This window comes from Salarias fasciatus, chromosome 16 (genome assembly GCF_902148845.1).
Source record: "Salarias fasciatus chromosome 16, fSalaFa1.1, whole genome shotgun sequence".
Lineage (NCBI taxonomy): Eukaryota > Metazoa > Chordata > Actinopteri > Blenniiformes > Blenniidae > Salarias > Salarias fasciatus.
The window spans coordinates 28,605,401-28,628,547 of record NC_043760.1 but is presented as its reverse complement, the minus strand read 5'-3'; the positions used below and the strand labels follow the sequence as shown (position 1 = coordinate 28,628,547).

The following is a 23,147-nucleotide window of genomic DNA, read 5'->3' as shown; positions in this document are numbered from 1 at the left end:
GGAAATGTTAAAGCTCCTGATGTCCTCGGCCTGGATAATCCCACTGCTGTGAAATCCCATTAAACAGCAGGAGATTAGTGTTCTCAGAAATACGAACACACACTCAAAGGGTGAGAGTCCTCTGAAGCTGTAATTGATTCATGAGAATATCTCCTTCGACTGTGTTTGCTTTTTCATTTGGATTTTGACTTGATGCGGGAGAGGAATTAGATTCCGTTGGACCGGGTGCTGACGGCGAGCGCCCGTCTCACCTGAGCTGCTGCATTAGCTCCTCCCCCTCCTTGATGACGTTGAGCGTGGCCTCCAGCGTGGCCGTCTGCTGCTGCTGGAACTGCTGGATCAGCGTCTGGACCGAGTCCACCGAGTCGCAGCACACGTCATCCAGCAGCTGCTTCTGCAGCTCCTCCATCCAGGACCACAGCTGCACGCACACGCACACGCACACACACACACGCACACACACACACACACACACGCTCTGTTAGGTGCTGGTCTTCCCCCTGGAGGAAGGGGGGCGTCTCACTGGGCGCCGCCTCACCTCTTTGGTGTGTGTGTGGAAGGACACGGACATGTCCAGCAGCAGCTTGCGGTGCTCCACCCGCCGGACGAAGTCCTGGATGCGGACCTCCAGGTGGCGCGCCGCCTTGTAGATCTCCTCGGGGTCGCACTCCCCGGTCTGGGCCAGCTGCTCGGCCGCCTCCAGCAGCTTGTCGGCGTTGGTGTAGGTGTTCTGGAGACATCGGCACCACACCGGCTTCAGGCGGAGTCGCAGGGCAGGGACATCCCACATACTGAACTACAGGTTGAAGCCTAAACACCTTCTCGACATTTGACCCCATCATGTCAAAGCATCAGAACCTTTTCAGCAAGCCCTCCTCTGCAGCCCAGCTGTAACACAATGCTACTTCCTCCTGCTGTAATCTCTCTGTTCTCCCAGAAGACCGGCAGCGTTACTGACGGAGGCTCCTTCACACCAGCAGGGTCCAGGACCCGGGTCGCCGAGGGGGCCTGACCTCTGACCTCTGACCAGACTCCTGGCGTTACAACAGCGGCTGCTTGGGGGCGCTGTCGCCTGAAACCAACTCTGACCAGACAGGAAGTCGAGCCTGACCAAGAAGAAACTCCTATTTCTGCTGATTCGCTTCATTTGCTGACTACCCAGAATGCATTGTGCTCCAAGTGATGTGGGACTATTCAGTATGACTGGAACGGATCTCAGAGCAGAGATTTATGAGAAGAACGAGTCACGTTGAGAAGCAGACTGAGGGACTAAACCCCTTCTGCACTTTATCATTAAATAACACTGGATTATTTCAAGCTGTGCATCAGCTTACAGCAGCTCCGGAAACATTTGTGTTTTTCTCCGTCAGTCTCCCTGCTGCTGATGTTTCGTATCCAGAACAGAGTTTGGATTTAGAAAATCTGACGCCCCCGTCATGGCAGACCAGCTCCGGTCGGTCAGAGCAGTACGATGTTGGCGTATGTTGCCGTATGGCGGCGGCAGAGGTTCTGTTTGAGGAGGAGGAAAGCCTTCCTCATCCATCCCTCTGCATGTATTTTAAATCAAGCTGCCGAGACGTCTGAGAGAGGAGGGCCTGGAGGAAGATCTGACCCAGATGAGAGTGATCAAGATTTCAGGGTTAATCCTAATCCAGGGTGTTAACACCAGATTAAATAACCTCTCTTGATGGGATTAGCACGCATGCTTTTATTCTGAAGGTCCACTGACTAGCGTCTGCCAGCTGACCTCAGGATGCTGCAGAAACGATGTGACTGAAGACGTGTGTTTGATATCAGGACTTCCTCATTGAAACGGACTTTCCTGTCCAGATCTGATCAGCGTTTGAAGCTTTCAGGGTTTTACAGAGACGTGTTGATGAGACGCTCCACATCAGGACGGAACAGTATTTTCCTCATTTATCATAATGCAGGATCACTTTGCCCGACACAGACCTCATGGAGGAGCAAAACAGACCGAGAACTGCAGGTAGCCTGGCCCAGCCCGGTGCCTTCAAGCTCTGCAAACACAGCCCTGAAGAATTCAAACACAAAATAAAATTCCTCTTATGAACAGAAATTGTGCGGTTAACGATTTGGAAAAGAAAAAAATCCATCAAGAAGAGGTGGACTCTGGTCCCTGAGGGGGACTCTGGTCCCTGAGGTGGACTCTGGTCCCTGAGGGGGACTCTGGTCCCTGAGGGGGACTCTGGTCCCTGAGGGGGACTCTGGTCCGGATCACACAGCAGCCTTCCTGTGTTTTGCTGACTCTCTTTCCAGACATCAGTTCTTCCTTTCCTCCGGACTCTGCGGCTCTGCAGTGGCTCTGCTGTGCAGGACGGGATCAGGTCTTGAGCAGACCCTTCAGGAGAGACCCGGACCATACATGGCGGTGCAGACGCTCGGCTCGGGCGCGGCGCTCTGCTGCTGCTGCCGGCGCCGGCGGTTTGCAGGGTTCGGGATTAATCAGGCTGGATGACTTGCAGATGTTTCCACTGCAAGCGAATCAGCAACGCAGTGATGCTGCAGTAGCTCTGCTGTGCACCGGGTGGCGCTGCTGAGTCACTGCATGCTGTTGGTTGATTACAATAAGCATGTTTTTTCCTCCTCATTCTGCAGACTTCAGCATCACTTCCTTCTCTCCCCTCAGGCTGCAGCTATGAAGCTAACCAAGCTAGCAGCTAGCTTCACTGACGGGACTCTAATCCCCAGTTTAACCTGAAATAATCTGGAAGTTTTCCCACTAAAATGACACACTGGCAGAAAGAAACTCGGGAACAGCAGCTGCTTCCACTGAAAAAGTGTGATTATGTTTGTGTTTTGTGGAAGCAGAGATTCATCAAAGCTTCTTCCTGGAGGTGATCCAGGTGCCTGAGCTCCCGCCATCGTCTAGTACCGCGCCGCAAAAAGACATTAAAAAGCTTTATTTTGAAACTATACATTTGAATTTCTGCGAGTCTGCATTGAGTTTTATTTTGAAAAGCCCCTGACTCCCGTCTTCTCTGACCTCCGTCACCTTTTTTCCTTCCATGAATCATTAGACCCTGATCCAGGCCTTAAAAAAAACCCCGTCCGGCAGTCCTGGGGCTGGAACCCAGAATGTGGTGCAACTGAACCCCTCTTACAACTGACTAGACCGAAAAACTAAAAGTTGAATCATTTCATGCCTTTCTGAGAGCAACAAGACACAGAGAGCATTTCCAGACATTTTAAGACATTTGACTGGATTTGAAGGTGTTTTCTAAACTCGTCCATGTTTGATTTAATGCGGACTGACTGAGGCTTTGTGGCCCTGGAGCTGAAAACCCTGGACTCAGCTCCTGGACCGGTCCCTGGACTCTCTGTTGGACTCCGGGAATCTGGGACTGACCTGAGCGACGTCCTCGAAGTCGTCGTGTCTCTTCTGCAGCGCCCGGGCGCGGTGCAGGGACTTGCCCACCCCGGTGTGTTTGCTGAGGAAGGCCTCGCCATGGTTTTCGATCCAGTCCATCACCTGGACCAGAGAGACAGGAAGAGCAGACCTTCAGTTCCAGATCATCTTCAAAAACACGGCGGGGAGTGAAGGACATGAGAACCGGAGACAGGATGGACGCTGCCGCTGTCCTCAGGGACACTGGAGACGTCCGGCTTAGTGAAACCTCCCTAAAGACCACAGCTTCCCTCCAGACCGGTTTCACCGGACCCGCATCAGGAAAGTCTGTTGTCAACATGAGGTTAATCCTATGAGGTTTAACAGTGTAATCCTGTTTTTGCAGTGTAATCCTGTGTTTTTAGTGTAATCCTGTGAGTTTTTACAGTGTAATCCTGTTTTTACAGTGTAATCCTGTTTTTACAGTGTAATCCTGTGTTTTTAGTGTAATCCTGTGAGTTTTTACAGTGTTAATGATGCCGTCCTCTGAGCTGGAAGCAGCTGAAGCTGCAGTGAGCCTCTGCTGTGTCCTTCTGTCTGCTTCAGACCTCCATGCTGCTGAAGCTGCTGTCACACTTTCTCTTCTCACAGCAGCTGCTTTAGTCTAAAGCTACTGGAAGCACTGAGTCACCCCCCGAAGAGGAAGAGGAGGAGGAAGAGGAAGAGGAAGATGAAGATGAAGATGAAGAGGAAGAGGATGCAGCAGCAGGTTGCAGAGATCCGCGGTGTGTGTCATCATCATCATCATCATCATCATCAAGCGTAAATAGGAGGGTCGGGGACATGAAATCCGAGATGAAGACTGAGTTTCGGCGCCGTGCGGCCTGAAGAGGCCGGAACGGTGCTGAAGAGAAGGAAGACAGAGCGAAGGAGGCGGAGCAGCAGAGTGAGGAAGAGACCCCATCAGGAGTGATCAGTCTGCAGGAAGCAGTTTGGACTCGTCGGGTTCTGCGAGGCCCCAGAGAGACGAGGAGCCGTCCGGACTCCGGGGGGGCGCCGCGGCCTCACTGGGACCGTGTGAATCAGTGAAAAGAGGCGAGACGTGGCGCTGCAGGAGAGATGAGGCTCCGGGAGGAAACGGCGAGGCGAGGCAACAGAGGCCTGAAACACACCGCCGCCAGGCTGCACTTTGGCAGCTTCAAACGAACAGGCCAGCTGCCGAGCTCGCCGTGATGCCGCCTGCAGCTCCCACGGTGCCTTCAGGGGCCCTCGGGAAAGTGGGAACAAAGAGAAGCTCATCCAGAGAAGGAGTGGAAGTGAGCTGAACGATTCCAGCAGGTTCCTCTACTGAAGAAACACACAGACAGCAGGACCCTGGACCCTGAACCCTGGACCCTGAACCATCCTGGATCCTGGACCCTGAATCACCCTGGACTGACGGAACCTGATTCCTCTGAAACACCCCAACACCACTGAAACACAGCTTCTCTAGCCTGGCACGCCAGACTGCCTCTCCATGCTCAGGGATCCATGGGGAAACAGTCCGGGACCGCGCCGTCTGAATCTGACTTCTGCCCGGCAAACTTTCTGCCGGGCCAATCACAGCCCACGAGAGGCGGGAGTTAGCGTTGCGTCATATTATACCTCCCTCAAAACAATCATGATGACGGCCGCAACACAGCGAGGTGTTACCACGGCTCTGTCTGAAGTTTTGAACAAACTGAATTTGTCGCTGAAACCACAGCAAGAATCTGCTCTGAAGGCTTTTCTTTCTAACCCCCAAATTCCACCGGATGGGAAAGCGCCGCGCCGCGTCCCAGAAGCGCCGGTGTTACGACAGATCACCAGAAAGGAGGCGCGCGCCACGGCGCTGGTGATTCGCTTCAGGTCTATTTTCTGCGCCGCCGCTTCCAAACGGCGTGGCGCTGCGCCACGCTCCCGGTGTGCGTGGACTTCAGGAATAAGATGCCGGCGCGGCGCAGCGCTTTAGCATCCGGTGGAATTTGGGGGTTAAACGGACGTAAAACTACATACCATAATCCCATGTTTTGGACTGCAAAACGACTACGTAGATTCACTACGCTGTGAAATATTAATGCAAAATTACCAGATTGAGTTGTTTATGCGAAGATTGCTAAGATTACTACTTACTAAACATGGCGTCTGGGCGTAGTGATTTCAAAAGAAAAAGTAGTTCCCAGTATTTGCTTCAGTGTCGTAACGCTACAATATTATGTGTTGGTGTTCCACAGCGTAGTGAATGTGCGGATTATAACGTGTCCACCAAAGTGTTTTGGGGTTGTTGGATTTTTTATTTGATGAGTTTGACGAGGGGAACCAAAAATACCAATCACTTCCATTGTGTCCGTCCCGAAAACCTTCCCCGACTCACCTCTGAATAAACAACAGCTCGCCCTCACAAAAAAAGTAAGTATGCTGTTCCAAATGACTCAGGAATTGCGCTAAATGGGCCAATTTGCCAAAATGTTGAAGTATCGCTTTAACAGGACTCCAGTGAGAATGAAGAGAGAGGAGCAGCATATTGGTTTCCATCCCTGTGATTGGCTGATGTCATTAGTGTGTGTGTGTGTGTGTGTGTGTGTGTGTGTGTGTGTGTGTGTGTGTGTGTGTGTGTGTACTCGTATTTCTATCCTTGTGGGGGCCAAATGTCCCCACAAGGATAGGAAAACCTGGAACGAAGTGCCTCATGGGGACCTTTTTCCGGTCCTAATGAGGAGAAACAGCGTTTTCTTGACCATGTTGTTGTTACTGAAAAAAGTAAAAGTGCAAAAGCATTTCTTCAGGGTTAGGCTTTGTTTTGGTGTGGGTTAGGGTTAGGGTAAGGGTCAGGGTTAGGAGTTACAAATGAATGGGAGTCAATGGAAGGTCCCCACAAGGATAGAAATACGAACCTGTGTGTGTGTGTGTGTGTGTGTGTGTGTGTGTGTGTGTGTGTGTGTGTGTGTGTGTGTGTGTGTGTGTGTGTGTGTGTGTGTGCGCTTGCCTGCTGGACGTCCTGCTGGAACACACACAGCTGCAGCCTCTGGTGCAGCCGGACCTTGCGATGCTGCCAGATGTTCTCCAGACGCCGCTGATGGTGGAGAACCTCATGCACCACGTCCAGGATGCAGTGGACCTGCCAGGCAACACGGAATCCAACCAGCAACCTCAACACCTTCCAGGTTCCTCCACAGGGGCAGAAATCGTGCGAGAAGAGGCTGAGGACCCACCGCTTTGGAGTAGTTGGCGGTGGCGGTGAGGGAGTCGGCGTTCCCGGGACTCAGAGGTCTCTGCAGGACGTCCAGCAGGGCCTTCCCGTCCTGACTCACCTGCAGACACCCAGGGGCAAGGCAGGGTCAGGGGGGGAGACGCTCTACAAGGACGTGACGCCGGCGGCCGCTTACCTCGGTGTAGGCCTGGGTCACCTGCTCGTACAGGCTCTGGTGGCGGTGGATGGCGATCTCCAGCTCCTGCATCTCGGAGGGCAGGCCGCCCTCGCTGCACACCTTACACCACGCCTCCACCTCCGACAGGAACTGACACACAACAGACCGGCACACTGCATGTCAGAGCTGAGCATCATGGGAAACGAGCCAGATGAGATCTGACACTCTGCTCAGTGTTCGGACACTAAATTCATGTTCAGACTTTCTGTTTCACTCAGCAACGTCAAGAACAACTTAAAAAATGAAGCGAAAGGTCAGAACAGTGTGAAGGAGCCATTTGTTAAAGTGTAATAAAAAAAATCTTTAGGAAAATCTAAAAATTAAATGTAATTTGTCGAGAGTAAATTCATGTTTTGAGGAAAAATATGGAAGGAAAAAGTCACAATGTGTGAGAATATTGTGAAATAAAATAACCTGAAAATTAAATCCGACATTTAGGCTGAAATGTGAACGACAAACTAAACTAAATATATTAAAAGGATGAAAAACAGACAAAAACAGGAGTGTAAGTGAAACGTCTCAGAGAGAAATACATGGATGGAAAAAAATGCAGGTTAAATATCTAAAATGAGGACAGATATAGAAGCTAGTGATGATTTAATGAACGAGGAGAGAAAAAGTGTTCAAACCTCCGAAATGAAAGAAAAAGTATTCTGAGAGTCAAATGTTGGAAAAAAATTACCGTTTTGAGAGAAAATGAACTGAATGGACATAACTGAAATATCCAAATCAAGTTTAAATAAAAACTGAATTTAGTTCAGACATGATGACTTTTCATAGGAAGTTGTTGCTTTTCTTTTATATGTTTTTTACTAAACAAATCAAGAAAGAACGAAATGTTTGGAAAAAATCCTAAATAAAGAAATAGAGAAATCTTATCAGAAACACGTTTTCAGAATGAAGGAGCGTGTGTGAGGTTAGAGTTAACCCTCGCTGTTCCTCCGCTCTGGACCCTCACTGAATGTCAGGAGCCCAGCAGGACTCGAACCCTGCCCCCTGTCGCCGTGACGACAGCAGGCAGCAGCCGGCCTGGCCCCGCCCCGCCCCGCCCCGCCCCGCCCCGCCCGTCCGGTCCCGCTCTCACCTGCTCGGCCTTCTGGTGGAACACGGAGGACATGGCGAGGATGGTGGAGCGCTCGTCCAGCGCGGCGGCGAAGCTCTTCCAGTCCTGGTCCAGCTGACCCGAGATCTGCTTGATCTGCGCCGAGGCGTAGTGTCCGGCCTCCGCCAGGCGGCTCGCCACCGACATGATCCTGTTGATGTTCACGTAGGCATTCTGGGAAAATGAAACACGGCGTCAGCCTTTCAGTCCAGCAGCCCTGGCCTGACTCTTGTGTTTCCTGCCCCAGAACGGAGTACAGAATCCGGAGAACCGCCCTGGGAGCCGGGCGCGGAGCGTACCATGGAGTTCATGGCGAAGTGGTTGTGCTGCGTCTGCAGCTCGGCGGCGTGCTGGTAGCCCCGCCCGATCTCCGTGTGGCTCTGCAGGAACACCTCCTTGTTGTGGCTGATCCAGTCGAACATCTGCAGACAGACGGACGGACAGTCAGCCTCACAGGCTTTTATTCTGAAGGGGTGTCGGTGGGAAGACCCGCTGAGGCCCGGAGTGACTGTCAGGAAGTCTGGGTTCACCCTGCTGCTGGCTCTGAGCGAGCCCGCAGGTCAAAGGTCAGACTGGTGTCAGACCAGGGTTCCTGAATCAGGGACTTTCTGAAGAACCAGGGAACTTTTCAGGGATCAGGCTCGGAGCTGTGGATCATGGCCTGACTTTGCTCTTGAGCAACACAACATGTTTACCGCTGCTGGTAAACACAGCGTCCGTCAGGCGGCGGCCGCTGACGGCAGGTTTACACACTGGGGCTGCTGTTTATGCTCGGCGCCGCTCGCCGTGTTTACCGGAGTCCGTGTCCACCGCCGGGTCTGCGGCGGCGAGGATTCAGCTTCTGGATCTGCTGAGCGGCGCGACGCTGCCAGCCGGATGTGGCGTCCCGCACGCCGCCGGTCACGCCGACCGCCACTCGTCCCCGCTCGTCTAAATGGGCATCAGTTACAGTGGTCGCCATGGTTACCCAGTCACCGCCAGTCCGCCAGAGCGAGTGTTTTCTGGGCAGTGTCAGCGGGCCGCCGCCCCCGCCGGCCGGCCCCTCCCTCCTCTGTTTGCTTCACAGTAAATATTTACTGCTGCAGCAGCAGGACGGCGAGCCACAGTCAGCTGACGCCCCGCAGTCTGTCAACAAACCCCGTCCCACCGCAGGACCCGGGCGCCGTCCTGCTCCGGACCGACGCAGAACCAGGCAGAGCCACACTGGACCAGGCAGAACTATATACATACATACACACACACACACACATATATATATATATACATATATATATATGTATATACGTGTGTGTGTGTTATATTTTGAGAGTGGCCAGCTCCAGGTTTAGCTCCACGCTGGAATAAAAATACCTGTTGAGAGCACGATGGAATGCTACTGACGAATGGAATTCAAACATTCCCTCGCAAACCACAGCGAATCAGTGAGGAGCGCCGCCGTTCACAGCAGCCAGGTATGGAGATAATTTTGTTTCTTTATTATTCAATCAATCAAAAAAGGTTTTGCAACCTAAAAAGAGAGCTGAGAACAAAGAAGATAAAGTTGCAATCATAAAATAAAAGTTCAATCAAATAGAATAGATCTGAGAACAAAATAATTTAAGTGGCAACCCCACCAAAATTTTTTGAGGCCAAAACAGAAAAAAAGCTTTGGTTTTTAATTCTAATTTTTTGCTTGCGAATCTGACTGAACCCAATGGGCGGGGCTAAAACTGGTGGAAGACAGAAGAGCTCCTATTGGTCGCTTTGGCCTCGCTCAACTGCCCGTCTCTGTGCTGTAGCTGGCTGCTTCAGCACTCGGTAAAGGCCAGTACACACACTACAGCAGGGGTCCTCAAATACAACACAAATCTCGAAGGTCCACATTTGTTTTTTATATACAATCAGGGGTCAGGACTTCAGTGCCCTGTGGGAGCTGGGGGGGGGGTGTTACACCACGCACAGAGCGGTGCGGCGCAGAACGGTGCTCACACGGAACACGGAGCGTTTAAAGAAAGATTTTTTTTCTTTTTTTTTTTTTCCATACATTTGCCCTGGGTCCGCAGCGAGGTGTGAGGAACCCGGCACTACAGGATAATTGGCCGTTACTAATGGGGCCGAATTTTGCCCCGATTTTCTCCTCCCAATCGAAGCCGAAGAGACATTTTTTTTCCAGTCGGAGCCGCTCTGGAGGCATCGGAAGGGGAGAATGTAGATAATGAACATGTTCAATATTTCCGATCGCAAATCCTGCCAGATGATCAGCTTCGAACCGACCTGTCCACACCCTCGGAATAAAGCTCCCTGATTGGCTGAACAGCTCCGTCTCACCAAGGTGTTGGAAAAAAAAAAATCCCCTCTCAGCTGTCAGAGCTGGAGACATGAATATATGTCTGTGAAATATATTCACTATATGACTGTTAGAGCCGTTGTAATATATTCAGCTTGGTGCTTGTTGCATCATTTAGGTATTGGGTTTATATTACAGTTTAAAATGAACATGTAAGTGTGGAGGCAATATTTTATGTTAATCTGGCGTCCTGCCTTTAGTAATTAGCTTGATTTTCCACAGGTTGCTGCTGTCTGCCAGGCAAGCAGAGGACAAGCTGAACCAGAAACATTTAGACTTTTTGTAAAGCCTTAAGTTGTTCATTTTGGATCCAAATAAATCTTCTGTCAAACTAATCTCATCTGGATTTCTGGAAGCGCGCGTCTAAAAACACGACCCCGCCCTCTATGTGCCTTTAAACAAGATTTTGGAAAACATTAGGGGACGGCCACAACGATGACAGTGAAACAGAGAAATCAGATCTCCTAAACCCAGCAGTGCAGAAAGTGGGTGGTTAATCCTCAATAACCGTATCGCTCCTGGATGAACTTTCCTTCATTCAGACCCAAACTCCGATCTGATCTCCACCAGTCCTGCAATAATCCCAATGTTTTAATACATCTCCATTTTTAACATCACGGAAAAATGGGGGAAAATAGCAAAAACAACACCTTCTCGGCATCCTGCTCGAAGAGGCGGAGCTGGAAGCACTGGTCCAGCTTCAGCTTCCGGACGTGCCACATCTGGTGGAGGTGCTGGCGGGTGGAGTGCAGCTTATCCAGCAGGCTGGCCACCTGCAGCCAGAAAACACACAAACACACACACACACACACACACACACACACACACACACACACACACACACACACACACACACACACACACACACACACACACACACACACACACACACACAAAACCACACGTCTCAGCAACTAACTCTGACACTTGTAGAAGAAAAACAGAACACCACCTCTCGAACAGAAACGGAGCTTGTTCTGCAGGTTTATGAAACAAAAATATTTTCAATTATTTTTGGTGCTAAATTCATTTTTTTTGCCAACATTTCATTCAACCAAATTCTAATTTTTGTTCAGTGATTTTAAAGATCAGATTAGACTCTGCAGTTTGGATCCTTTATTGGTCTGAAATTCACCTTTTTTTGACAAGTTTTATCCAGAATGGCTGATTTTTCATGATATGTATTTATATTGACTGAGATTTGTTTTTTAACATTTAATTTTCTTTTCCCAACATTCGGTATCCATATTGATTTCTGATCAAACCGTGAAATACTCCTGTCACGTTAGAAAAACATCTGGTTTCATTTCGTTCTCCTTCATGTTGCAATAGCTCACATCTCCAGCAGGTTCTCTTACCTGTTGGTCCCTAAAGGTCACAAGGTCTTCTTGAATTGTGAAGTTTATTTTCCCTGCATGTAGTAGAGGAGACCTGACGCTCCAGCTGATGCTGCGAAGCCCACAGCTTAATGAGACACTCTCCAGCTATGTGTGTGTGTGTGTGTGTGTGTGTGTGTTCTTCAGTATGCATTATGCATGTGCTGTGTCCCTTCACATCCATCTTCACAACCTGCTTCCCGCTTCCTGTTTCCGGGCTTGGTGAGTTTTATTGGCTAGTGTTTGTGGAGTGTGTGGTGTTGGCTGGTGGTGAAATGAAAAACGCTAGTATGTCTATGCAGAGTGGAAAGAGTCCTGGGCCTGATGGCTTTCCGTCAGAATTTTATAAGGTCTTTTTTGATAAACTATCCCCTCTCATGCTCAATATGCTCAAAGAGGCCTCAGATTCTGGTATCCCTCCACTCACCTTACGACAAGCCACAATGTCTTTTATATTGAAAAAAGATAAAGATCCCTGATTGTGTAGTAATTATCGCCCTGTTTCACTGCTGTGTGCTGATGCTAAAGTGGTAGCAAAAATGTAGGCAAAACAAATCGAGTCCATAATGCCCACTACAATTAATTCTGATCAGACAGGTTTTACTAAGACATGAAATTCCTACCATAATATTAGACACTTATTAAACATTTTATATTCGCACTCTCCATCTAATACCCCGGAATTTGTCATCACAATGGATGCAGAAAAGGCCTTTGATCGGGTCGAGTGGCCCTTTTTTTTTACACCTTAAAGCGTTTTGGTTTTGGCTGTAAATTTATATCCTGGGTGCAGTTGTTATATTCCTTACCATTGGCACATGTACGTACAAATAAGGACTATTCTAAATAATTCCCCCTTGGCCGTGGAACCAGGCAGTGCTGCCCCCTTCCCCCCTGCTGTTTGCGATAACCATAGAGCCTCTGGCAGCAGCTCTTACAGCTAGTAGTATGTCGCAAGGAGTGGTTTTGTACACAAGGTGTCCTTGTACGCGGATGATTTGTTGCTTTTTGTTTCAGATCCAGATATCTCTATACCTCCTATTTTGAATATATTGAAGAATCTATCTTGTTTCGGCTCAAGAATCTCGAAGAAGCTAACTTTATTCCAATGCTTGAGCTGCTAACTCAAGATATGCACTGTTGGTCCATGTTGCCTCTCTCCTTGGCTGGCAGGATTAGTTGCACCAAAATCAATGTAATACCCAAATTTTTGTATCTTTTTCAGTGTATTCTGATGTTTATCTCCCAAAAAATTTTCCAGTCTCTTGACAGTTCAATCTCACAGTTTCTGTGGAACAAAAAGCCTCCCAGAATGCAAAAAACCATCTTGCAGAAAAGCAAGGATTCCGGTGGTCTTGCATTGCCAAATTTTCTGTGCTACTACTGGTCTGTAAATGTTTGCACAATGTTATTCTGGTGTGGTAATGATGGTGGGCCAAACTGGCTGTCAATGGAGGAGGCATCATGTGATTCAGCTTCTTTTATGTGGATGGTATTTTGGCCTCATTTGCTCAATCATCCTCAAAATTTAATTTGTCCAACAAACACTTTTTTAGATATTTGCAAGCTCGAGACTTTATCAACAAGCATTTCCCTGACTCTTCTAATACTCCGGATGCCACTATAATGGACACCATACTGTAGATTAGGCCTTCTTTGAGGGGTGCAATTTTAAAGTTATATCACCATCTGCTTTCTAAACATTCAGTAACACCTGATCACCTCCGTCTGATTTGGTCGGAGGAGCTTGATGTAGATATTAATGATGAACAGTGGCGATGTACTCTGAAGCGGGTCCATTCCTCATCTATCTGTGCCCGTCACTGCATCATCCAACGGGACATTGATCAAAAAGTAGGCTGGCAGGGATTTTTCCAGGCACAGATCCTTCTTCAGATTCTTAAATGTAATTTAGGCGCAGCCAACCTCACCCACATGTTCCTAACCTGCCCTGTACTGTCTGCATTCTGGGATGCAGTTTTGGATTCACTTTCAGCTATTTCATCCATTAGAGTTCAAAAATCTCCCCTGACTGCTCACTTTGGAATTCTGCCTACCCTCCATTCTTCGCCATCTCATTTTGCAGAACTTATTGCTTATCTCACACTACTGGCTAGAAGAGCCATTCTCATGCGCTGGAAAGATCCTCACCCACCTACCCACTCTCACTGGATAAGAGATGTGCTTTCATTTATGAATTTGGAAAAAAGAAAGTATTCTCTCAGAGGTTCTGACAATAAATTGTGTAATGCCTGGTCACCCTTTCAACACCATGTCCTCTCACTGACACTGGAACTAACCCCATGACCCGTGATCGTTGTTCTCTATTCATGCCCCTTGTACCCATTTCAGAAAGCACTTGTATCCTCTGTTAGGACTACAGTGGTAGCACTTGTCACTATTCTCAGTGTAGATTGTGTTCTTTTTGCTTTGTTTTGTTTTGTTGTGGTTGTTGTAGTTGTCTTTTCTTTTTCTTTTCTGATTTTGTTTTGTTCTGTTTGCTTCTAGCCACACTTAAGATATATTTGCTAATATTTGTGGATATGTACTTTTTCATGCAAGCCTCTGATACTTGATATTGCTGTTATACACTTGCTTGTTTTTCTGCTCAAAATCCCAAATTAAATCATACATTAAAAAAAAGGCTTTGGATGGTATGCGCCGAGCATGGCGGCTGAGCGTTCCCCGCAGCGTTCTCTGCAGCCTTCCCTGCAGCATTCCCTGCAGCCTTCCCTGTAGTGTTCCCTGCAGTGTTCTCCGCAGCGTTCCCCGCAGCGTTCCCTGCAGCGCTCCTACCTTTGGCACCAGGCTCTGGAAGTCTGCGGCCCCGGAGATGCAGTTCCTCCCGGAGAAGCCGTCGCTGGACCGGATGCACTGCAGCAGCCTCTGGCCCTCCTGGTCCAGCTCCTCCACCGGGGCCTTGAGCACCTGCAGCAGCAGCAGAGGGGGGTTGACGGAACGGCCTCCGGCAGCAGAGCTCACCTCCGGCCGCTCCGCCCGCCGCTGCTCAGCACCTTCTTCTTCAGCTGAGTGTGATCCTCGATCAGCCGCCGGGACCCGTCCACGTCAGCAGGGAAGTCCTTCTTGGACAGCAGCTCCTGTGGACGATGGAGAGACGGCGTGTCCGGCCAGTCCTCAAGCCCCGCCCCTGCCCTCCCGCCGAGCCCCGGCCCCACCTGCAGGTCCTCCAGCCGGGACAGCAGGTGGACAGCGTTGGCCATGAACTCCTCCAGGGACACCCTGAGGTCCATCCACTCCTCGTGGTTGTAGTCCAGGGAGCCTTCGAAGTCCTCCGTCAGCTGGGAGGGGTCCACCAGCTTGGCCAGGCCCTCCACCGACACCATGCTGGTCTGAGGAGAGGAGGGGGGCCACACCGTGAGGGGGAAGTGGGGGATCCAGAGGACCGGCGGGCGGACACCCACCTCGAAGGAGAACTTGGCGCTGCCGAAGTTGGTCTTCTGCTTCTGCCAGAAGTTGTCGGGCTTGATGATGAGCGCCACGCAGATCTCGGCGGGGAAGAACTCCTGCAGCGTCTTGAGCAGCGGCTTGATCAGCTCCCACTTGGAGCCGCGCATGTCGATGATGACGGTGAAGCCGCGCTTGCACACGTCCTCGCTGCCGGGGACAGGAAACGGGACAATGATTCCCAGGATCTCAGGAAGCAGCAGTCTGAGCCGAGTCCAACAACCAGGAAGACACAGACTGACTCCCTGAGACAGAACACAGGGACCAGAACCAAATGGGAGCCAGAGGGTTCTGGAGAACGCTCTGTGAGTGCAGTTAGGGTTCTGTCTGCAGCTCAGGTCTGAACTCCCTGACAGCAGGGCTGTGAGGCTCACGTTTGACGTTTCAGGACAAGTTGACTCGTCTAGAAGAAAGAACTGTTGTTCTCCTGACGTTACTGAATGTGCTGGCAGCCTCTCATCAGTTCGACATGCTGCTGAGGGACGAGGATCAGGTTAGCATGTAGCATGTTAGCCGCAGCTCTGCTGAAGCGGCGTACCTGGGAACGGTGGACAGGTAGGTGACCAGCCTCCTCAGGTCCTCCTGCTTTATTCGGTCGTGGTTGCTTCTGGCAGGAAACGTCAGGATGGGTCCTCCTCTTTTGTCCCGCCCACCTGCACGTGCACAGAACAGAGCACTGTCTTTACCTGAGCAGGAAATCCTCCTGAATGTGAACGTTAGGGTGAGGCGAGGCTCAGAAGAATCAGAGGAGCCCTGCCGAGACTCTCACCAGCCGCCAAACATCATCACTTTGGTGCCTGTGCAGTTTCTGAGTAAACACACATGGTTTGAAATGTGAAACTTTGAAACAAGAAGGTAAAAACAACAGGATTTGACTGGAACGTCTCATAAACGGCCTTTGAAGGGTAACGTTCTGCTCTGAGAACCGACTCCACCGTCTGGAGCCTTCAGAAATCAGTCGAGAGCAGCTGAAGCAGAGTGAGAGCGGCGAGCGCCCAGAGCCGAGCGGGCTGAGCAGTTCTCCTCTGGGGTTCATGGTTCTGGGTCCAGCCTCCACCCTGAGGTCAGGGACCAGGACTGCGGCTCCACTGATGGAGTCTCTTCACAGGCTTCACGGTCCAGAGCTGCTGGATACGAGGACACGCCCCCGACGCCGAGACACACAGCACAACTGCAGCCAAGTCTGATGAAACCTGCCAGATCTGAATCCAGTCCCAGGTCCAGGAAACGTCTCCGGCAGCCGTGTCGTCCTGCGTGTTGTTCAAACATCAGAGCCTCTGGCGGGCCGGTTCTGGCCCACAGGCCTAGTGTTTGACACCCCTCGTTAGAAGATATAGTGCCTTGAGAAAGTATTCGGCCTCCTTGAACTTTTCAAAAATTTGCCACATTTCAGGCTTCAAACATAAAAATATAAAGTTGTAATTTTTTGTCAAAAATCAACAACAAGTGAGACACAATCGTGAAGTGGAACGAAATTTATTGGATATTTTAAATTTTTTAAACAAATAAAAAAACTGAAAGGCAATATTACTCGGCTGCTTTACTTTCAGTGCAGCAAACTGACTCCAGAGGTTCAGGGAGGATCTCTGAAGGATCCAGTGTTGTCCTAAATGACTGATGAGGATAAACAGAATCCACCTGTGTGTGATCAAGTCTCCATTTGAATCCACCTGCTCTGTGATCGTCTCAGGGTTCTGCTGAAAGCGCAGAGAGTATCATGAAGACCAAGGAGCACACCAGGAAGGTCCAGATACTGTTGTGGAGAAGTTTAAAGCCGGATGTGGACACAAAAAGATTCCCCAAGCTTTAAAGATCTGAAGGAGCTCTCAACAACAGAGCTCCTCACCCTGAAAACACCATCCCTGCTGCCAAACATGGTGGTGGCAGCATCATGGTTTGAGCTGCTCTTCTTCAGCAGGGACAGGAAGATGGTTCAATCTGGTGGAAGATGGATGGAGCCAGATACAGGACCGTTCTGGAAGAAAACCTGACCTGAGACTGGGACAGAGATTTATCTCCCACCAGGACAATGATCCAGAACATGAAGCCAAATCTACACTGGAACGGTTCACAAATAAACGTATTCAGGAGTTAGAACGGCCAAGTCAAAGTCAGGACCTGATCCCAGTCCAGAATCTGTGGAGAGAGCTGAAGACTGCTGTTCACAAACGCTCTCCATCCAGCCTCACTGAGCTCCAGCTGCTTTTCAAGGAAGAACGGGAAGAATTTCAGTCTCTCGATGTGCAAAAGTGAAAGAGACATTCCCCAAGCGACTTGCAGCTGGAACTGCAGCAAAAGGTGGCGCTACAAAGTATTAACGCAATAATATTGCACGCCCCACTTTTCAGTTTTTTATTTGTTTAAAAAGTTTACAATATCCAAAAAATTTCGTTCCACTTCACGATTGTGTCCCACCTGTTGTTGATTCTGGAGTTCAAGAGGGCTGAAGGCACTGCATCTATTCCACAGTTTTTAAAGTATGCTGCTTTTAATTTACAGCCTTGTGTCAGGACACACAACCATTTATCACTCTATTATGCTTAGCATGTAGCATGTAGCATGGCTGGTGTGTGAGCCTGAAACCCTTTAGCATGTAGCATGTAGCATGTAGCACGGCGGAGTGCTGGTTAGGTTGTCCAGTCATCCTGGCATCGGAACATTCCTGAAACCACCGTCTCCTGTTCCTACAGGATTAGAGTGTTGAGATCGTGACTCAGACACACATTTCTTAATCTGTGCAGTAAAACGTTTTAATTTGATTCTGGTGAAACCCTGACTCCACAGCACCGAGGCCTGAGTTCTCCTGAGTGGGCCGGCTCGGTTCTGAGCGTTGGCAGCCGGAACACGGGTTCTGGTGTCCTGCTCCCGGCCGGGCGCCGGGAGAAAAGAGCCCAGCGTCTGCTTGTTTTGGCGGCGAGCGAGCCGCAGCGCGTGCCGGTGGTGTGAAAGGCGCCTGCCGAGATCCCCGGTCTGATTCCCGAGTCAGGAGCAGGCCCCCACCCACTGATGGGTTCCGCAGAACCGGCCTCACCCTGCCAGAACCCTGCTGCAGTTCCTCATCCTCAGCAGGTCACATGAGTTGTTCTCAGCTGTGTGTGTGTGTGTGTGTGTGTGTGGTTTCCTTCACAGCGCCACCTTGTGGCCCGGCATGCTAACTCCATGGTACTCCGTGTTTCTGCCGTTTCCATGGAAACAGACATAACCAGTGAAAGCAAAGTGTTCTCATTACAGGTTGTAGTGTGAACGGGGTCCGGAGGCTCAGAGCCTCCCTGCTGTGACCTCCGGGGTCACGACCCAGACTGACCCCGACCCAACGGTCTGTGGTTCCACCGAGCCGGACTCACCGGACACGAAGGCCACCTTCTCCTTCAGCACGGGAAGAACGTCGGACGCCTTGATGCCCTCGGTCCTGAAGGAGCCTGCAGAGAGACGAGAGGGCCAGCATTAATCCCTGTATCACACACACACACACACACACACACACACACACACACACACACACACACACACACACACACACACACACACACACACACACACAGTCTCTCTCAGTCTGTCCCTCCATCCTCTTTCACCTCCACATTTCAGTCCCGTCACTTCGTCCATCTGTCAAACTCACAGAAAACAAGCCTGAACGTCCATGTCCTGCTCTGTGTGTGTGTGTGTGTGTGTGTGTGTGTGTGTGTGTGTGTGTGTGTGTGTGTGTGTGTGAGACAGTCTTGGCTGAGTAGCAAGAGTTCCACAGTGAGAACAGGAGTCAGCAGAACGAGCCGAGCGTCCGGCTGCTCGGTGAGGACAGACGGAGACAGGAGCGTCCGCTCTCACAGGTTAGACGACGGAAAACAGAAAAATCCTTCCAGAGGGGATGATTTTTTGTTGTTTTAATCCACTGATTCAGATTATAGTGCAGATTAACTCACCGTGACAAAGGAAGCAAGACAATTTTAAAACTGGAATAATAATTATTAGCAATGTTCCTGGAGAACAGAGAGAAGCAAACAAAAGAAATATTAAAGCAAAATTTTCATTTTAATTTACATCAAGTCAAAATTTTACAGTAAAATACAAATAAAAGTAAAAATTACATCAAAGTAATCCAATAATAATCATAACACTGTTTAATTAAATCAAAGATCTGACACCATTTAAAGAAATATTATTCACCAAAATTTATTTGATTTGAAATAAATCCTAAAAAAATTTTAAATGATGCATAAATGTAAAGATACAAATGTAATCACTGATCAAGCTCTCTCTCAGACCAAGCTGAATGACTGGATGAATGAATGAATGACTGACTGAATGGTTCCTGCTCCAGAGGAACATCATTCTCAGTCATTTACAGTACAGAGCGATCTGTGACGTGATCACTAAGTGATGTCTGAAGAACAGGAAACGAGCAGTCAGTCATGTTTTATTCATGTTTTCATGCTTCATGAGCCGGTCGATCAGTTTCACTGCCAGTCGCCGTTTACTGACGCTGATGAAGGAGCAGACCTGCGGGACAGAGACGACCTCCAGCTGACCTTCAAACGAGGACAGAGGGGGAAACTGGAACTTTCTCTGGAACGACTCCAGTGGAAACACGTCACGTTTCTGCGTGTTTACACGGAAACGTTCTGAAGCAACGCCGGACCGGGACCATGTGTGTCTCTGAGCAGAACTCTTGTCCATCAACACGGCCGAGCAGAGCAGAGCAGAGCAGAGCAGAGCAGACAGTTTCCTCCCAACGTAGCGAGGACGAGTCACTGCGCTGCAGACGAAGACGATCAGGACAGAATTCCTCCCCAGAGACGGACGTGAGGCCGTTCAGTGTCCGGTTAGCGGCGGCGGGGCGGCTCTGCTAATGGCTGCTGCTGAACATCTGCGAGGAGCAGCCGTCGCCCTCCGAGCGCCACAGACACACAACAGCAACACAACACACTGCAAACAGGCAAACACACACGGAACAACCGGGGACGCACAGAGACAGGAGACACAAAGACAGGTGTCTCTCACCAGTGGACAGAAAACCTCCCAAACAAGAAACACGAGACTTCAACGTGAGCTGGACAGAACAGAAAGCTGTCCCAGCGTCAGTCCAACACACAGCCGCAGAGGGACACAAAACAGAACAAAAGAAGAGACAAAAGAACCATAAAACACACAGAGACGCCGCAGCAAACAGGAAGCAACACAAAACACCACCACAACGCCGCTGCAGCGCTAAACACACCAGACCAGCTGGAGTCCAACACTGGAGTGTAACGGAAACACAAAACACAACACAACTTCATCACTTTCCCCTGAAAACACTGAGGACTGAAGACAGGCGTCTCACGTCCCAGCTGTCTGTCTCTGAGTGTTATAACGATGAATAGCTCAGCGAGGAAGAGGAGGAGGAGGAGGAGGAGGAGGGTCCATGCATCAGGGGAGCTGCAATGAACACATTATTAACACTTCAGGAAGTATTAAAATCAAACGCTCAAGTGAAGAAACTCAGCTTCAGTCACTCGTTTATTAATTTTACTGTAACACTTTTAACATCAGGCTGTTCTGTTCTGGGATTTCAAATTAAAAGCCAAAACAGAAACTCAGACTAACATGAAATGATTCCATGTCAGACTGATCTCTGTTACCCACAGTGCACCAGCTCAGCTTGAAGTTTGATTTCAAAATAAGAGTCCTCACTAATTCCACATCTGTGTTTCAGAGTCAACTTCTGATCACTCAGTGGAAAGAAAACTAAGGGTTTTATTTTTGTTTTAGGAAACAAAAATACCCAACCCACCTTCAAAGTTCTGTCTCTTTTGACACTGATTAAGAACAAACGCATCAAATTTCACTTTTCATGTTAGAACCATGAATTTGAAAAGAAATAAAGTTCCCAGCATCCTGTTCTGAGCAGAACTGTCAGAGAGTCGTGGGGCAGATGCAGGATACAGATGTTTAATAAGAATGATGATGGGCATCATGCGTCGGTCAGCAGCTGAAAACACCAGAACTCTCTTCCTCGCTTCGACCCTTCCTGACCCCACCCTGACTCCCTTCAGCTCCTCCACAGCCGCCCAGAGGTCAGAGGTCGCTCTGCTGCCATGGCTTCAGTGTGAACAGCTCGTTTTGAGGCATCTGATCATGTGGAGGGTCAAACTAACCTCCCATCGTCGCATGAACGAGAGCTAAAGAGAGGTCAACCTAAACGAACACCTGCTGAGACGCCAGGGATCAATGACAGACCGCCTGATAGAACCAGCATCCTCCACAGACCCAGTCTCTCTCTCTCTCACACACACACACACACACACACACACACATACACATACACATACACACACACACACACACACACACACACACCCCGACCTTCACCTCCCAAACACATGTTTTAGTGCAGCAGAACGGAGCTCAATGAGCAACACACATGGACAAGCACTTGGCTTGTGTCGCTAGGCAACTTCCTCTCCAGCAGAGTCCAGCTTCACCGAGACACACACACACACACACACACACACACACACACACACACACACACACACACACACACACACACACACACACACACACACACACACACACACACACACACACACACACACACACACTTCCATCAGCGATCCAACTCAGATGAAACAGACAGGAGTGGCACCGTGTGTCCTTGAGACGTGACGGGAATGTGTGTGTGTGTGTGTGTGTGTGTGTGTGTGTGTGTGTTGACCTGTCCTGTTAGATCTGCTCTAATGTGAATTTTCACACACACCATTGAGGCATTCTGGGTAAACAACCATCAGCTCTGCGGCTCATCTTAACGCTTCACAGCTGATTGGTCTCGTTTAAAGAAAGGAGGAGGAACCGTCTGAAGGCCAGCAGAGCTTCACCCTGCTGCACGGCTCCGGCCAGCCAGCAGCACACCGACAGCCTCACCATGTGATCGTCCTTCACAGGCTGAGGAGCCACTAACCATAAAATGTCCAGCAAAATGTTTCTAATATATATTGTGTTGAGACATTTAAATGAAGTTAAAACATATTTCCAAAATGCTAAACAGATTTAATTAGTGATCAGACTGAAGTGTTACAGCTTCATTTTTAAGCAGCTTCATTAAATCCGTTCAACATGAACAGATCCACATCCTGCTGGAGGCAGACCTCCACTCCAACATCTGATAACTAATGATGTTAGCATCACAACAGAGCAGTGCCAGGAAATATAACAGGCGGCAGGGCAGTCCGGTCCGGGCCGGTCCGGTCCGGGCCGGTCCGGTCCGGTCCTTTACAGAGACACTGCAGGACGTCTGCAGGCCTTCATGTCCTGCATGGACGGATCTGAACCAGCAGCCCAGAGAAAAGAAAACAACGTCCAAACAGTCTTCAAGAGAGAAGGCTGCTGCAGCGTAACGTCACCGTGGCGTCACCACATCACGGCTGCATCGCCACGGCGGTGACACCACATCACCGCAGCGTCACCACGGCGACAAGGCGCAAGGCGTCACCACGGCGACAAGGCGTCACCACAGCGACACCGCCACCTCTGACAACAGACTCACAAGATCATATCCAGCATGAATAATTCACATCTGCCTCATTATTTCTACATGCTGCCTGTATGCACACACGCACACACACACACACTTTAATGGCCTCAGCTCCAGTTTCCCTGCAGAGGAAAACCACATCCATCACTGCTCCAACACAAACCACACACTGCTCTCTCTCTCTCTCTCTCTCTCTCTCTCACACACACACACACACACACACACACACACACACACACACACACACACACACACACACACACACACACACACACAGACGGGGAACTGCTTTCCAGGCATCACACTCAGCAGATGATTCTGTCTTCACCAGGTTTCTTCTTCTTACAGGACCGAGAGGAAGGAAAAATAAAACAATACAAAGAAATAAATAGACAGACAGGTGTGTGTGTGTGTGTGTGTGTGTGTGTGTGTGTGTGTGTGTTTCCGCTGGCTCAGTTTAACCCTTCACTGCTGTTGGATTGACCCACAGTGAGGCTGTCCCAGCTGTCAGAACAATAAGCTTTTCCTCCCATTAAACACTCAAGGCTGCTGCGCACACACACACACACCACACAC

At 49.6% G+C, this 23,147-nt stretch overlaps 1 protein-coding gene across 1 annotated transcript in view; it reads right to left on the bottom strand.

Annotated features, from left to right (window-relative positions):
* The window catches only part of kalrna (kalirin RhoGEF kinase a), a 99,810-nt gene that overhangs the window by 57,967 nt on the left and 18,696 nt on the right, over positions 1-23,147 (bottom strand). The window contains exons 3-17 of the mRNA XM_030111471.1: positions 18,406-18,480; positions 15,600-15,714; positions 15,019-15,211; positions 14,773-14,946; positions 14,611-14,694; positions 14,393-14,524; positions 10,871-10,993; positions 8,194-8,316; positions 7,877-8,068; positions 6,751-6,882; positions 6,577-6,675; positions 6,351-6,482; positions 3,368-3,490; positions 539-730; positions 252-421 (exon numbers count right to left, since the gene is read on the bottom strand). Coding sequence (XP_029967331.1) covers positions 252-421; positions 539-730; positions 3,368-3,490; positions 6,351-6,482; positions 6,577-6,675; positions 6,751-6,882; positions 7,877-8,068; positions 8,194-8,316; positions 10,871-10,993; positions 14,393-14,524; positions 14,611-14,694; positions 14,773-14,946; positions 15,019-15,211; positions 15,600-15,714; positions 18,406-18,480 — 2,059 coding nt within the window. The remainder of the gene's footprint in view (positions 1-251; positions 422-538; positions 731-3,367; positions 3,491-6,350; positions 6,483-6,576; positions 6,676-6,750; positions 6,883-7,876; positions 8,069-8,193; positions 8,317-10,870; positions 10,994-14,392; positions 14,525-14,610; positions 14,695-14,772; positions 14,947-15,018; positions 15,212-15,599; positions 15,715-18,405; positions 18,481-23,147) is intronic.